The following is a 15,125-nucleotide window of genomic DNA, read 5'->3' as shown; positions in this document are numbered from 1 at the left end:
GTGTGTGTGTGTGTGTGTGTGTGTGTGTGTGTGTGTGTGTGTAGGGAGTGGCTCAGTGCAGAGCCTCAAGACGGGCGTGGGAGAGTTACAGGGAAACACGCGCTTCTGGCATGGAAAGGACTACTGCAACTTTGTCTTCAAGGACTGGATCCAGCTGGAGAAACCTTTTGATGGTTTGCTTCACACACACACACACACACACACACAATCACACACACACATGAAGAGTAGCATGAAACACCCTTTATTCCCCCCCCCCCCCCCCCCCCCGTCTCTGACCCAAACTCTCTCACCCCGCCGTGCTCCTTTCCTCCCATCTTCACTGCGTCCCGTCCGTTCTTATTATTCTGTCCCTCTCCTCTCTGTGCAGACTTCATCGACAGGTACACCACTCCCAGGATGCCGTGGCACGACATCGCCTCGGCGGTTCACGGCAGAGCTGCGCGGGACGTGGCCCGCCACTTCATCCAGCGCTGGAACTTCACGAAGGTGGACATTAACAAGCACACGGGGGGGGGGGGGGGGGATGTAGACATTTTCTTAACCCTTGTGTTGCCTTAGGGTCATTTTGACCCGAATCAATATTACACCCTCCCCCCGCCTTAGGATTAATTTGACCCCATTCAATGTTTAATGTCGGTGTTCTTTCGGTAGTCAACAAACAAACATAAAGTGCCTCACACTTAAACTTGGAAAACAATATTAATTCTAATAATTTTCTGGAGGTGTTAATTGCTGGCGTCAAATTGAACCCAAAGGGTAAAATATGTTAGTAAATATAAAGGTAACAGGAGGGTGAAACATTGAATTGGGTCAAAATGACCCAAAGGCAACACAAGGGTTAATCGCAGGAACTCGTCATATACACTACCGTTCAAAAGTTTGGGGTCACCCAGACAATTTCGTGTCTTCCACGAAAACTCACACTTTTATTTATCAAATGAATTGAACATTTCATAGAACATATAGTGAAGACATTGACAAGGTTAGAAATAATGATTAATATTTGAAGTATTAATTTTGTTCTACAAACTTCAAGCTCAAAGGAAGGCCAGTTGTATAGCTTATATCACCAGCATAACTGTTTTCAGCTGTGCTAACATAATTGCACAAGGGTTTTCAAATCAGATATTAGTCTTCTAAGGCGATTAGCAAACACAATGTACCATTAAAACACTGGAGTGATAGTTGATGGAAATGGGCCTCTATACACCTCTGGAGATATTTCATTAGAAACCAGACGTTTCCACCTAGAATATTAATTTACCACATTAACAATGTAGAGAGTGTATTTTTGATTAATGTTATCTTTATTGAAAAAACAGTGCTTTTCTTTGAAAAATAAAGACATTTCTAAGTGACCCCAAACTTTTGAACGGTAGTGTATGTTTTTTACTGTGGGAAAAATCTCAATTTGTTGACTCAATAAACACTAACCTGGTAAAAAAGGAATCTCAGGAGCAGTCTGGCTGGGATGGTGGAAAAAATCTGCTCATGCTTTCCATGGCATCAGCAGCTGTATCCCTGTGTTTTCCTGTTTTTTCTTTTTTTCTCTTTTCCATTCCTCCTCTCACTCTCCGCCCAAATTCTCCAACCGCCCCCCCCCCCCCCCCCCCAGATCATGAAGCCAAAGTATCGCTCTCTGTCGTATCCGTTCCTGCTGCCCAAGTCTCACTCCAGCGCCAACGACCTCACATACCAGGTTCCCGACTGTGTCAATGCCAAAGTGCAGGTAAGAGGCCAGGTAGCATGTCACTGTTAACTGGGCTCATAAAACACTTTTCTTTATAGTTGTACAAAATGAGAAAATGGGGCAAAAACCAGCCAAACCCAAGACCACTGAGAGAAAATGACAGAGAAAACGATGAACAGTCTAAACTCCCACTTTGCCACAACGCGGTCTGCGAGAGCTTCTGGAGGAAGATAAAAGAGAGAGTGAGCTTTTAAAAACTCTCCATGAGTTATGTAACCACAAAGCTGCTGACACTCAAAGGTTTTCAGCCCAAAGGAACCAACCATCGAGCTAAAATAAGAAGTGCACGAAGAGCACGGCATGTTTTGATATCAAGAACTTACTTTAGTTTAGTCAGTAAAGCTTCAAAAAACATGAGTTTCATTCAAATGGGGTGTCTGTTATATATTATATATTTTATATGTTATGTTTAATATTTAATATTTGTCCATTTTTTTCCATTCTTTTTTTTCATTAAAATGTGTCTGGTGTCTGTTTTTTAAACTGACACCTCTGTAAACAATATGTACAACTTATCCATTTGTGTGACCACTAATAATAATTTAAAAAAGATTATATTTTATTTTTTATATTTAAGTTAATAATTTTTTATACTTTTTTTATAATTTTAAATTAAAAAAATCTTATTAACATTTTTGAAAATTGGAATTTGAATTAAAAGTATTTATATATATATATTATTTTTGATTTGTTTTTATTGTGAATTAAATGTCCTCAAAATGTGCATTAAATGTCCTCACATTATTATCGTAATAAACAGAATAATGTACCCATAACATTTGGTTTTCCCTGATAACGATCAGTCGTTTATGTTTTGACGGTCCCTGGACATGTGAACCTGTCACCTCCTCCTCTCCGTGTCGTAGGTGCTGCGGTCGGCAGCAGACTGGTCGGCGGGCATAAAGTACCACGAGGAGTCGATCCACAACGCCTACATCCAGGTCATCGTCAAGAGCAAGCACTTCATCTACATCGAGGTAACTCATCCGCCCCGAGGCGATCGCTTTGCACGAGTGATGAGCCTGAACGCCTCGCCGTCTCCCATCAGAACCAGTTCTTCATCAGCTGCGCCGACAACCGGATGGTGTACAACAAGATCGGGGACGCCATCATCGAAAGGATCCTACGAGCCTACAAGTACTTCCCTTTTTTTCTCCTACCGAGTACAGCGGGAGTACTCGTGACTGTCGTAGGGAAGCAGCTCGAAGACGAGGTGAGTCTCTTCTTCTTCTTCTTCTCACGGTGGCTTCGTGGCATGTCGGCTCACAGGGAGGGGAGGAAGTACCGCGTGTACGTGGTCACGCCGCTGCTGCCCGGCTTCGAGGGCGACATCACCACAGGAGGAGGCAACGCCCTGCAGGCCGTCATGCACTTCAACTACAGGTGAGGCCGCGCACGGTTATGATGAAGAGGAAGAGCCGGGAGGGGGAGGAGGGGGGGGGGACCGGGGATGGTATGGTTGTCTTTCTGATGTTTATGTTTGTATGTTTGGACTTGTTGATGAGTTTTTGAACCCCCGCCTCCTCAGGACCATGATCAGAGGAGAGTACTCCATCATCTCCCAGCTGAGGAAGGAGAGTAAGTAAACAAGTTATAACCTTCATGATGAGACCTCATCTTAAGAGTTGGAACAGAGCCAACATTGTCCTTATTTCATCCTCTCCTCTCCGCCTCTTCTTCCCTTTCCCCTTCTTCTCCTCTTCCCTCTCCTCTCACCTTTCCTCTCCTTTTCTCTCCCTCTTCCTCTCCTCTTCTTCTCCTAACCTCTCCTCTTCCCTCTTCATTCCCTCTCTTCTTCCTCTCCTCTCCTCACCATCTTTATCCCATTCCATCTCATCTCTAATCGTCTCCTCCTCTTCCTCTCATCTCCTCTCTTTCTCTCTTCCTCTCCCTCTTTCTCCTCCTCTCCTCCTCTCCTCTCCCCTCCCAGTGGACGACCATTGGATGAACTACATCTCCTTCGCGGGCCTGCGGACTCACACGGAGCTGGAGGGTCGGCTAATAACGGAGCTCATCTACGTGCACAGCAAGATGCTCATCGCCGACGACAACACGGTCATCATCGGTCAGTCTGTCCTTCCTCGTGTTGTTCTCAAGAGACCGCGGCGCCGACATTGTGTCCCTCGCCATGTGTGCAGCGAACAAACCCTTCAAAATGACCTTCTGCAGCAAAGCTCTGCGGCGCCCTCTGCTGGCCAATAGGACGCCACTTCAACAACAACCAATCTAAAGGCTGGAAATAGTTCCTAAATACTAAATGAAATGATTGTTATTTATAGAATGACTGCAGAACGCTACTACTAGTTCTTTAACAAAAATGTATTAGAAGAGAGCCAATGTATGGATCCTTTTCTGATATATTGGCATAACTTATTTTATTTGTCTCCCTAATGATGGATGTTGTTTTTTTCCCTTAATTTCTTTTCATTTGATTCGGCGAAGTATTTTATTGCTATGGTGAACATTTTGTGTGTGCGTCAGGAATCGAGCTCCATCGTTTTTTCTTTTCAGGTTCGGCGAACATCAACGACAGAAGCATGCTGGGTAAACGCGACAGCGAGGTGGCGGTGATCATCGAGGACTCCGAGAAGGTCGCCGCCGTGATGGACGGACAGGCGTATGAAGCCGGAACCTACGCTCTTCAGCTGCGCCTCGAGTGCTTCCGGTGTGTGTGTGTGTGTGTGATAATGAATGTTTTATATTTCTCATGTGTCCTCTCTCTCTGCACAGCACCATCCTCGGAGGTCACAATGACACCAGTATCGACATGGCCGACCCCGTCAGCGACCGCTTCTACAAGGAGGTGTGGATGACGACCGCTGGCCGCAACGCCACCATCTACGAGAAGGTACGCGGCGAAGGAATTCATATATATAAAATAAGACTCTTTAATATATATGTATGTGTGTATATATATATATATATATGTATATATATATAAAAGAATACTCCTTAATATATAAATAATTACAAAATGTATATAAATATTTTCTTTTATATATTTTTTTAGATATAAAAAAATAATATATATAATATATATATAATATATATTTACATATAAAATATATATAATTATTGAATCAACTTTAAATTTGAGAAATTTTAAGATTTTAAGGAATAAATTGTATGAATAGAGATCATTCTGTTAGATTAAATTACACTAATCCCCTCCTGTACTTAGAAATTCAACAAGACCAAAAAGCTAAAGGAAATTAAGACCAATGAAATAATATATGTCACTTTGCTATAAATACTGGCCTCTAGTGGAGAAAAAAGAATAGATTTATCTTCTATGCAGCAGCCCATTGGGACATTTAGGACTCACTTAGCCAGAGTCATTTGTTTTCGTCCTCAGGAGGTCATCAGTGTTTTAACTTTTACACCTGTGTGTGTTTTACTGCAGGTGTTTCGTTGCCTCCCGTCGTCGCTGGTGAGGAACATGTCCGAGCTGGAGCAGTACCAGTCCGTACCGGGTCTGGCCCAGAGCGACCTGGCCCGCGCTCAGGAGGAGCTGCGCAAAATCCGAGGCTTCCTGGTCCAGTTTCCTCTGGACTTCCTGTCCGAGGAGAACCTCATGCCCTCCGTGGGGACGAAAGAGGCCATGGTCCCAACGGAGATCTGGACATAAGAGGCCCACTCGGTGCACGTCGGACATTTATCTTCTGGATTGTAGTCGTCGTCGAAAGCGAGTCTGCTCTGGATCGACGTGATCCGCCGGGCGATGGACAAAAAATCTTGAACTGAAAAAAAGAAGAAGAAAAACACACTGCACCGTAGTCACAGTGTATTTAGGTCGGCATTCAAACCTTTTTTTGGGACGTATGAACATCAAAACGACATTGCGCAATGTTTAATGACTGCAGTCATTCAACCAGTGGAGGTGAGAAACAGGCACGTGGACTTTTTAGAGTTTACTCGAACTCTACACATGTTGACCTTTTGGACAAGACGAGGAGGGGAGGACTTCGTAGGGAACCAACAGTAACAGTTAGTTTTAACAGGATCGACGGAGATAATAATCCATGTACCAAATCCATCTCTGATTTTTTTTAAACAAGAACAAAAAACACAGAGATATTATATTTTCCGAGAAAGGTGTTTTTTGTGACAGATGATTTGAATGAACTTTAAAGCAGGAATCAAAGAGAATGAACACAGGTGCAGAAGCCACGGGGGGTTGGGGGGGGGTGTATACACTGATTACAGCTGAGGGGTTTTTAATGGCTGTGTGGTGGTGAACATCAGAGGCCGGATGAGACAATCGGTCCACACAGATTCAAAGGAGTAATTCCCTTCTTACCCAGCAGGTGGTGCCCTTTCCTTAAAGCTACAGTTCGTGTTACTAACTGGACCTTTCAGTTCTCCTCTCTTATATTTCCTTTTTTTTAGGTGCTGAAACACTGAAATTAAATCAGCGTTTTTTGTTGTTTGTTTTTCATATAGCATGCAATTGATGCCCAAGGCAACGCTGTCATGTGAAGATACAGTTTTGAGATCGCTAGTTACGTTTCCAGTTTTCTGTCTCAGTTCCCGTGATTTTCTTGAGAAGCCTTTTACTCTGAAGGGAACATTAACATTATTATTATTATATATATTTTTTAATGTACCACAGCCTGTATCTGTCAAGGAGAAACTATGTTTTTCTAGGTTATTATGATTATTATTATTATTATTATTATTATGGTGTGTGTGGGGCAACTGAAGTAATGCGATGTTAATGTATGGACTCTATGTTCCCGGATTTCTTAAAATTTTATAATATTTGTTCTTTTTTGTTGTTGTTTCTGCATCACCAAATACACGAGAAATTAAAGAACCAATCCTTTTTAATCCGACTGTGCTCTGTTTCATAGTAAATTATATTCTCACGAAGGTTATCAAACAATAAATCACAGCCCTTGCATCTGGTTCCTGTAAATAAATGTTTAAAAAACAAACTCAGATCATCTGTATTTCTAAGTAATTATGTCTCGACGCCTGTCAGGCTCACACGCGACATGAAAACAAGATTCAAGATCAAGATTCAAGATGTTTTATTTGTCACATACACACACAGGGTGTGCAGTGAAATGAAAGTGGCAATGCTCAGCAGGAATGTGCAAGGGCAACAAGTACACACTATTTACAATAAAAAACAACACAATATTTACAGTAAGTGTGTGTGTGTGTGTGTGTGTGTGCCTAAGAGGGGCAGTTGTGTGGGTCTATGTGGGGGTCCTGGTGAGGTCGGAGTTCACAGTCCTGATGGCCTGAGGAAAGAAACTCCGTCTCAGTCTCTCTGTTCTTGCAGCGTGACTACGGAGGCGCCTGCCTGACCGCAGCAGCTGAAACAGTCTGTTGTTGGGGTGGTGAGGATCCTTCATGATCCTGCCGGCTCTGGTTCTGCACCTCCTGGTGTACAAGTCCTGCAGGGTGGGAGTGTAGTTCCAATAGTGCGTTCAGCCGAACGCACTACTCTCTGCAGAGCCTTCCTGTCCTGAGCGGAGCAGTTGCCAAACCAGGCTGTGATGCTTCCTGTCAGGACGCCTCTACAGCTCCAGAGTAGAAGGACTGAAGGATCCTCTGGGAAACTTTAAATTTCCTCAGCTGCCTGAGGTGGTAGAGGCGCTGCCTTGCCTTTCTCACCAGAGTGTCTGTGTTTTGACCATGTCAGATCCTCGGTGATGTGGACTCCCAGGTATTTATACCCGCTCACCCTCTCCACAGTAGTCCCGTTAATCCCCAGTGGTGAGTACGTCCTCTGTTGTTGTACCCTCCTAAAGTCCACAATCAGCTCCTTAGTTTTGGTGACATTCATGAGGAGGCTGTTGTCCTGGCACCAGAGTGACAGATCAGCAACTTCCTCCAGGTAGGCCTTCTCGTCGTTGTCGGAGATCAGGCCCACCACCACTGTGTCATCCGCAAACTTGATGATGGTGTTGGAGCTGAACCTGGCCACACAGTCATGTGTGTACAGGGAGTACAGTAGGGGGCTGAGGACGCAACCCTGGGGGGATCCTGTGTTCAGGGTGAGGGTGCTGGATGTGTGTCTGCCCACCCTGACCACCTGTGGCCTGGCGGTCAGGAAGTCCAGGATCCAAGCACACAGGGGGGTGTTCAGTCCCAGCTCAATCAGCTTGCCGGCCAGTCTGGAGGGGACTATGGTGTTGAAAGCTGAACTATAATCAATGAACAGCAGTCTCACATAGCCCCCCCTCTGGCTGTCCAGATGAGAGAGTGTGGTGTGCAGTACCTGGGAGACAGCATCATCTGTGGATCTGTTTGGGCGATAAGCAAACTGCAGCGGGTCCATGGAGGAAGGGAGGAAGGCGCAGATGTAGTCCTTTATCAGCCTCTCAGCATTTCATGACCACCAAGGTGAGGGCCACCGGTCGGTAGTCATTCATACATGCTGGAGAAGCATTCTTGGGCACAGGGACAATAGTGGATCTCTTGAAGCAGGCGGGGACCACGGACTCAGCCAGGGAGAGGTTGAATATTGTGGTGAACACTGGAGCTAGCTGGTTAGCACAGGTCTTCAGTACTCGCCCAGATATGCCATCTGGACCTGCAGCTTTCCTGGTGTTCACCCTCAACAGAGCCCTCCTCACACTGTGCTCGGTCACAGAGAGTGTGTGTTCATCCCCAGCGGTAGAACTCACCTCGGCTACGCTAACGGTGTTGTTGTTAGCCGGCGAGCTAGCGCTGTTGTTGCTAGCCTCAAACCGTGCATAAAATGAGTTCAGGTCGTCCGCTAGGGATGCGTCGGCACTCACCATTGCGCGGGGTCTGCTCCTGCCGTTTATTTGTAAGTGTTGTTATTGTTAATGGGACCAGAACATGTAAGAATGTTCACGGCTTTTCTACAAAGACAAACACTTTTTGTACACTTGCTGTATTTGTCACGGCAATATCTACGGAATATAAATCATTTAACATTCTTTAAACGTGTTTATTTTTTATTTCTATGTACGGCATGGTTGTGGATTTGTAACAAAACCTAAATGTCACACAGCAGACTTTTTTTCTTTTCTCTTGTTACTGTATCTGTGGCCTCGAGTCAGCTGACCTCACCTCCACTATTTATGTACAATACTTATTTTTGTACAAACTGTAATTTCTGTTCAGTTCACTTAACACGGTGTAAAACTCAATTTAAACAAATAAATGAGCCTTTTGAATTGGTTTTCTTTTTTATTACAAACCAAAAACCCAAGTTCATGTCAAAACTCACATTTTCATTTCGTTAATGGAAGTTTTTTTTTCTTTCTTCTTAGAAATCAATGCTTTGCTTCTATTTTTTAAATTTATTTTCGACTGACGCACACAAACACAAGCTGAATTTCTTTATTTTCCTTTATAATAATGGTTTATTTAATAAGGGACAGTGCACATTGATAAAAACTTTGCAGTAAATGTGCCAGAGTTAGCCAAGAGGCTATTTTTCATCTGTAGTCCCAATGTTGCTGATGTTAAGAACAAACCTAAAAACATAAGATTACAAATACAATCTACAAATAAAGCAAATAAAATAATGTTAAAATGGACAGAATAAAAACATAATGTCAGAGATACAACGTAAAAGCTTACAGACTAAATGTGACATATAACTGCAAACAGGTGAACGACAAGAGAAGACACGCAGGTGGAGTAAAACGGCCGACCAGCAAGTCAAGACATACAGAGACCGGACAACAGACAGACAACAACTGACAGACAGAAAGAATGAAAGTCCAACCTGGGCAGATGGAGGAGGTAGGAGCCGTTACAGTCTAGTGCTGACAGAGCTGGGTAGTAATGTACCATTTCTTTGTTTCCGCTCCTGGTGAGGCAACACAAAAATACGTACGTGATGAATTCTGTAGAAACTGCTCACGCACATATGCATACCTGCAGAGTTTCTTGCCAGCCCTTCCTTGGAATCGGAGAATAAGTATTTAGAAGTTGTGTTCGAGAGGTTTTGGGACATCACCACACGTGTCATGAGAATTGATGACTTCAACTCCCTGCAGTTTATGTAATTGGCAGTTTGACAATTACCGCTTCTTTTTGTGTGTGTTATACATGCGCATAGACATGTAGGTAACTCTCTGACTTCAGTTCATACTTATGGTTTCTCATTGCACTACCTGCATTTAGTTATGTGGGATTAGGGATCCCTCAAAAGGTTCTTATTACTGTAAGAATATTTAGAGTGATTGTTTTCACTTAAACAATAAAGAATACTTCTCAACCTGTGCACCCTGATGTTCAATGTCTTGTGAGGCTCCAAAAGGTGCCTCCCAAAGTGGAGTAGAAGTATTAAAGTACAAGTACCCTTACAATTATACTTAAATATGTCAATTTACTTAATTACATTTAATTACATGTATTGTGGTCAGGTTATGATGGCTTCCATTATTATCTTTAGTCTCTTGAAAGTGCAACACTAATTACACATTTTTTAAAACTTCATATTTTCTAAATAAATAAATAAAGTATCAATATCAGTACATTAAATATTATTTTTAAAAGCTTTATATTTGCCAAAATAAATAAATTATAAGTATCAATATCAGTATCTTAAATACAATTTAAGAAAAAGCTTTATATTTTCTAAAACAAATAAATAAAGTATAAGTATTAATATCAGTATCTTGAATACAATTTAAAAAAGCTTTATATTTTTTAAAATAAATATAGTATCAATATCTGTATCTTAAATACAATTTTAAAAAGCTTCATATTTTCTAAAATAAATAAATAAAGTATCAATATTAGTATCTTAAATACAATTTTAAAAAGCTTTATATTTGCTAAAATAAATGAACTATAAGTATCAATATCTGTCTCTAAAATACAATTTAAAAAAGATTCATATTTTCTAAAAATAAATAAATCAATATCTGTATCTCAAATACTATTTTAAAAAGCTTTATATTTTCTAATATAAATAATAAATTAATAAACTATAAGTATCAATATCTGTATCTTAAATACAATTTTAAAAAGCTTCATATTTTCTAAAACAAATAAATCAAACACACGTCCATCATTTTAATAACACGTGCTCGTACATTACGTTGTGGAAAAAAGAAGAAGTTAGGGAGTCCCTGCTGCCTCACCAAGCCCCGCCCTGTAAGAGGCGTGGTTTGACGACCCCCCCCCCCCTCTCCCCTCCAAACCCTCCGCCTCCATTCACTGGCTGTCACACGGCAGCAGCAGCGGTTCCAGGACGAGCGCGAGCGCGACGGCGAGCGCGAGCAGTAATCCCCTCTTCCGCGGCGCCTCTCACTGTGTTGCCCCGTCTCCGTCGCGCGGACATGGACCTGGACGTGCTGATGGTGCACGCGGCGCTCCTGCTTCCCGCCCTCCACGCGCTCGCGCTCTAGCCGTTTGCCCCCGGCCCGCGGCAAGTCCCGCTACTCACCCGAAAGCTGTTATTATTCTTTTTTTTAGAGACAACGTTGTGTGGCGGAGGGCTAGAGGGGCTAGAGGGGTGGTGGGTGGGGGGGACCACACTGTCGTGAGGAGCCGAGGCCGTTTCAGGATACCGGGGCAACTGTGAGCGGCTCTTTTTTTCTTTCTTTTTTTGTGGTTGTTGTTGCGCCCTCCATCATGGCGAGTGACTCTCCAGCCCGGAGCCTGGACGAAATAGACCTGTCCGCGTTGAGGGTAAGATGCTGTGTGACATTTAACGTCTTTCAAATATAGCTTCACGAGAGTGAGAGTGAGAGAGAGAGAGAGAGAGAGAGAGACTGGTGTGTGCGTGCCGTGCGCGCGCCTTTCTCCTTCTCTTGCACCTGACAGCTCCCTGAATAGCGACCGGCAGAGGAGGCTGCGCGAGGCGGATGTGTGGGAGCCACATTGTGTCAAATTATGGAGGAAATGTATATATATACAGGACTGTCTCAGAAAATTAGAATATTGTGATGAAGTTCTTTATTTTCTGTAATGCAATTAAAAAGACAAAAATGTCATGCATTCTGGATTCATTACAAATCAACTGAAATATTGCAAGCCTTTTATTCTGATTTATTGCTGATTATGGCTTACAGTTTAAGAAAACTCAAATATCCTATCTCTAAATATTAGAATATCATGAAAAAGTATACTAGTAGGGTATTAAACAAATCACTTGAATTGTCTAATTAACTCGAAACACCTGCAAGGGTTTCCTGAGCCTTGACAAACACTCAGCTGTTATAAATCTTTTTTTACTTGGTCTGAGGAAATATTAAAATTTTATGAGATAGGATTTTAGAGTTTTCTTAAGCTGTAAGCCATAATCAGCAATATTAAAAGAATAAAAGGCTTGCAATATTTCAGTTGATTTGTAATGAATCCAGAATGCATGACATTTTTGTTTTTTTAATTGCATTACAGAAAATAAAGAACTTTATCACAATATTCTAATTTTCTGAGACAGTCCTGTATATATATATATATATATACATTTCCTCCATATACACATAATATACAGCCACTAACTTGACAGCTGCCTCGTGCATCTTAAGCCTTATCTTCATTCAGCCCGGTCACAGGAATGTAGATGGCCTGTGTGTGTGGGTGTATGTGTGCGTGTGTGTGTGTGTGTGTGTGTGTGCGCGTGTGTGTGTGTGTGTGATGCTGGGTTGAGGTTGGAGCTGAGATTCTGATGACCTGGATACAGGGTGGGGGTTTGGAGGGGACATGGGGGGGGGGGCATCAGCCTTGATTCATACAGCAGTGGGCATTAACCTATGTTCTCCCACACACTGCTGAGTGTCTTGTATTGCTTTTCCCCTGTCCCCCTGTATATTCATTATCTACCCAGAAGCCCCGGCACCTTCTACTTTACGGTACACTCGTTTCCCTTCTCTCTGTTTTCGGTGCCCACTGCACCTGTAGTCAGCGTGGCCTGCCCTCCATCACAGCTGCAGCCCTGCATGCTGCAATAGCCAGTTTTCTTTTGTTCATCCGGTGTGTGCTGCAAAACACACAAACACAACACAAACACAACACACACACGGACACACAGGCTCGTGCACGGACACCCATGTTTCCGCTCCGCTGGCCACGGGGTGTGTTCCTCCGAGTGTGTTCTTGCTGTGTGTCTGCCGGGCTGCACACATGCAAGTGATGCTGCACATGAGAGAAGCTGAAGGCCTGTTTGCTGCTCTTAAAAAAACGACCCCCCCCCACACACACACACACACAAACACACACACACACACACACACACACACACACACAATGCAGTTGTTGTCTGCCTGCCTGCAATCACCTGTTTCCATACTTTATTGTTCCTGCTGGTCTCTTTCTCCCCGTTGGTGCCACAGCTGCTCTCTCTATACCGTCCTCTCTATTTCGTCGCCTCGTGTTTTTTAAGGTTATTGAAATGTTGGTACCAAAATGCTTTATTATATCTTTGAGGTTTACACCAGTGTGCAAAGAGCAGCAGTGAAGAAGAAGAGGAGGAAGAGGGAGGTGTCTGTGAATTGGGAGTCAGCCATCTGCATGTCTCTCGCTCATATTTATTTATTATTTCAGACACCAGTCATGCATTTGAAGGTGTGTCGGTTGACACTTCTTCCATGGAAATGCAACTGGAAAAAAAAGAGAAAAGATCTTTGGCATATGTGACATCTCAAAGAATGGATTGTTAGAATAATGAAGAGACACTTTTTAAATGTCTAAAACCAGAATAACGTCACCTTGTTTTAACCCAGGCAAGTAATCTGGTTGTTAAGGTTTCATCTGTTTTAACCAGGAAAATAATCAGAAATAATAGTAATAATTTTACAAAATACTAAAATAAGAAAATCCAAAACATTTATAAAACATTAACAACTTGTTTTAAAGCTGTATTTGCATGTTTTTAACCCCATTAGTAATATACAAGTAATGTTGTTCTGCTTCACTTTTTCAAAGTCAAACTTTGCAGTGATACTCTCAAGAGATTCAAGATTCAAGATTCAAGATGTTTTTATTTGTCACATACACACACAGGGTGTGCAGTGAAATGAAAGTGGCAATGCTCAGCAGGAATGTGCAAGGGCAACAAGTACACACTATTTACAATAAAAAACAACACAATATTTACAGTAAGTGTGTGTGTGTGTGTGTGTGTGTGTGTGTGTGTGCCTAAGAGGGGCAGTTGTGTGGGTCTATGTGGGGGTCCTGGTGAGGTCGGAGTTCACAATCCTGATGGCCTGAGGAAAGAAACTCCGTCTCAGTCTCTCTGTTCTTGCAGCGTGACTACGGAGGCGCCTGCCTGACCGCAGCAGCTGAAACAGTCTGTTGTTGGGGTGGTGAGGATCCTTCATGATCCTGCCGGCTCTGGTTCTGCACCTCCTGGTGTACAAGTCCTGCAGGGTGGGAGTGTAGTTCCAATAGTGCGTTCAGCCGAACGCACTACTCTCTGCAGAGCCTTCCTGTCCTGAGCGGAGCAGTTGCCAAACCAGGCTGTGATGCTTCCTGTCAGGACGCTCTCTACAGCTCCAGAGTAGAAGGACTGAAGGATCCTCTGGGAAACTTTAAATTTCCTCAGCTGCCTGAGGTGGTAGGCGCTGCCTTGCCTTTCTCACCAGAGTGTCTGTGTTCGTTGACCATGTCAGATCCTCGGTGATGTGGACTCCAGGTATTTATACCGCTCACCCTCTCCACAGTAGTCCTGTTAATCCCCAGTGGTGAGTACGCCTCTGTTGTTGTACCTCCTAAAGTCCACAATCAGCTCCTTAGTTTTGGTGACATTCATGATGAGGCTGTTGTCCTGGCACCAGAGTGACAGATCAGCAACTTCCTCCAGGTAGGCCTTCTCGTCGTTGTCGGAGATCAGGCCCACCACCACTGTGTCATCCGCAAACTTGATGATGGTGTTGAGCTGAACCTGGCCACACAGTCATGTGTGTACAGGGAGTACAGTAGGGGTGGGGGATCCTGTGTTCAGGGTGAGGGGTTTGGAGGTGTGTCTGCCCACCCTGACCACCTGTGGCCTGGCGGTCAGGAAGTCCAGGATCCAAGCACACAGCTCGGTGATCAGTCCCAGCTCAATCAGCTTGCCGGCCAGTCTGGAGGGACTATGGTGTTGAAAGCTGAACTATAATCAATGAACAGCAGTCTCACATAGCCCCCCTCTGGCTGTCCAGATGAGAGAGTGTGGTGTGCAGTACCTGGGAGACAGCATCATCCGTGGATCTGTTTGGGCGATAAGCAAACTGCAGCGGGTCCATGGAGGAAGGGAGGAAGGCGAGATGTAGTCCTTTATCAGCCTCTCAGCATTTCATGACCACCGAGGTGAGGGCCACGGTCGGTAGTCATTCATACATGCTGGAGAAGCATTCTTGGGCACAGGGACAATAGTGGATCTCTTTGAAGCAGGCGGGGACCACGGACTCAGCCAGGAGAGGTTGAATATTGTGGTGAACACTGG

At 43.6% G+C, this 15,125-nt stretch overlaps 1 protein-coding gene across 4 annotated transcripts in view; it reads left to right on the top strand.

The window, feature by feature from the left end:
- The window catches only part of pld1a (phospholipase D1a), a 35,498-nt gene extending 28,594 nt beyond the window's left edge, over positions 1-6,904 (top strand). For 2 of the 4 annotated variants that reach the window (XM_056425685.1, XM_056425684.1), the window contains exons 16-25: positions 45-173; positions 371-489; positions 1,619-1,732; positions 2,620-2,730; positions 2,802-3,136; positions 3,282-3,331; positions 3,684-3,818; positions 4,265-4,418; positions 4,484-4,601; positions 5,157-6,904. In XM_056425685.1, coding sequence (XP_056281660.1) covers positions 45-173; positions 371-489; positions 1,619-1,732; positions 2,620-2,730; positions 2,802-3,136; positions 3,282-3,331; positions 3,684-3,818; positions 4,265-4,418; positions 4,484-4,601; positions 5,157-5,381 — 1,490 coding nt within the window. In that variant the 3' untranslated portion in view covers positions 5,382-6,904. Of the gene's footprint in view, positions 1-44; positions 174-370; positions 490-1,618; positions 1,733-2,619; positions 2,731-2,801; positions 3,137-3,281; positions 3,332-3,683; positions 3,819-4,264; positions 4,419-4,483; positions 4,602-5,156 lie in introns of those variants that run through there. The other 2 variants (XM_056425686.1, XM_056425688.1) reach the window with 2 other exon arrangements.
- Positions 6,905-15,125: the final 8,221 nt, after the last annotated feature.

This window comes from Pseudoliparis swirei, chromosome 11, assembly GCF_029220125.1.
Source record: "Pseudoliparis swirei isolate HS2019 ecotype Mariana Trench chromosome 11, NWPU_hadal_v1, whole genome shotgun sequence".
Lineage (NCBI taxonomy): Eukaryota > Metazoa > Chordata > Actinopteri > Perciformes > Liparidae > Pseudoliparis > Pseudoliparis swirei.
Note: the sequence above shows the minus strand (reverse complement) of the source record. Positions and strands in the feature narration are given on the sequence as shown.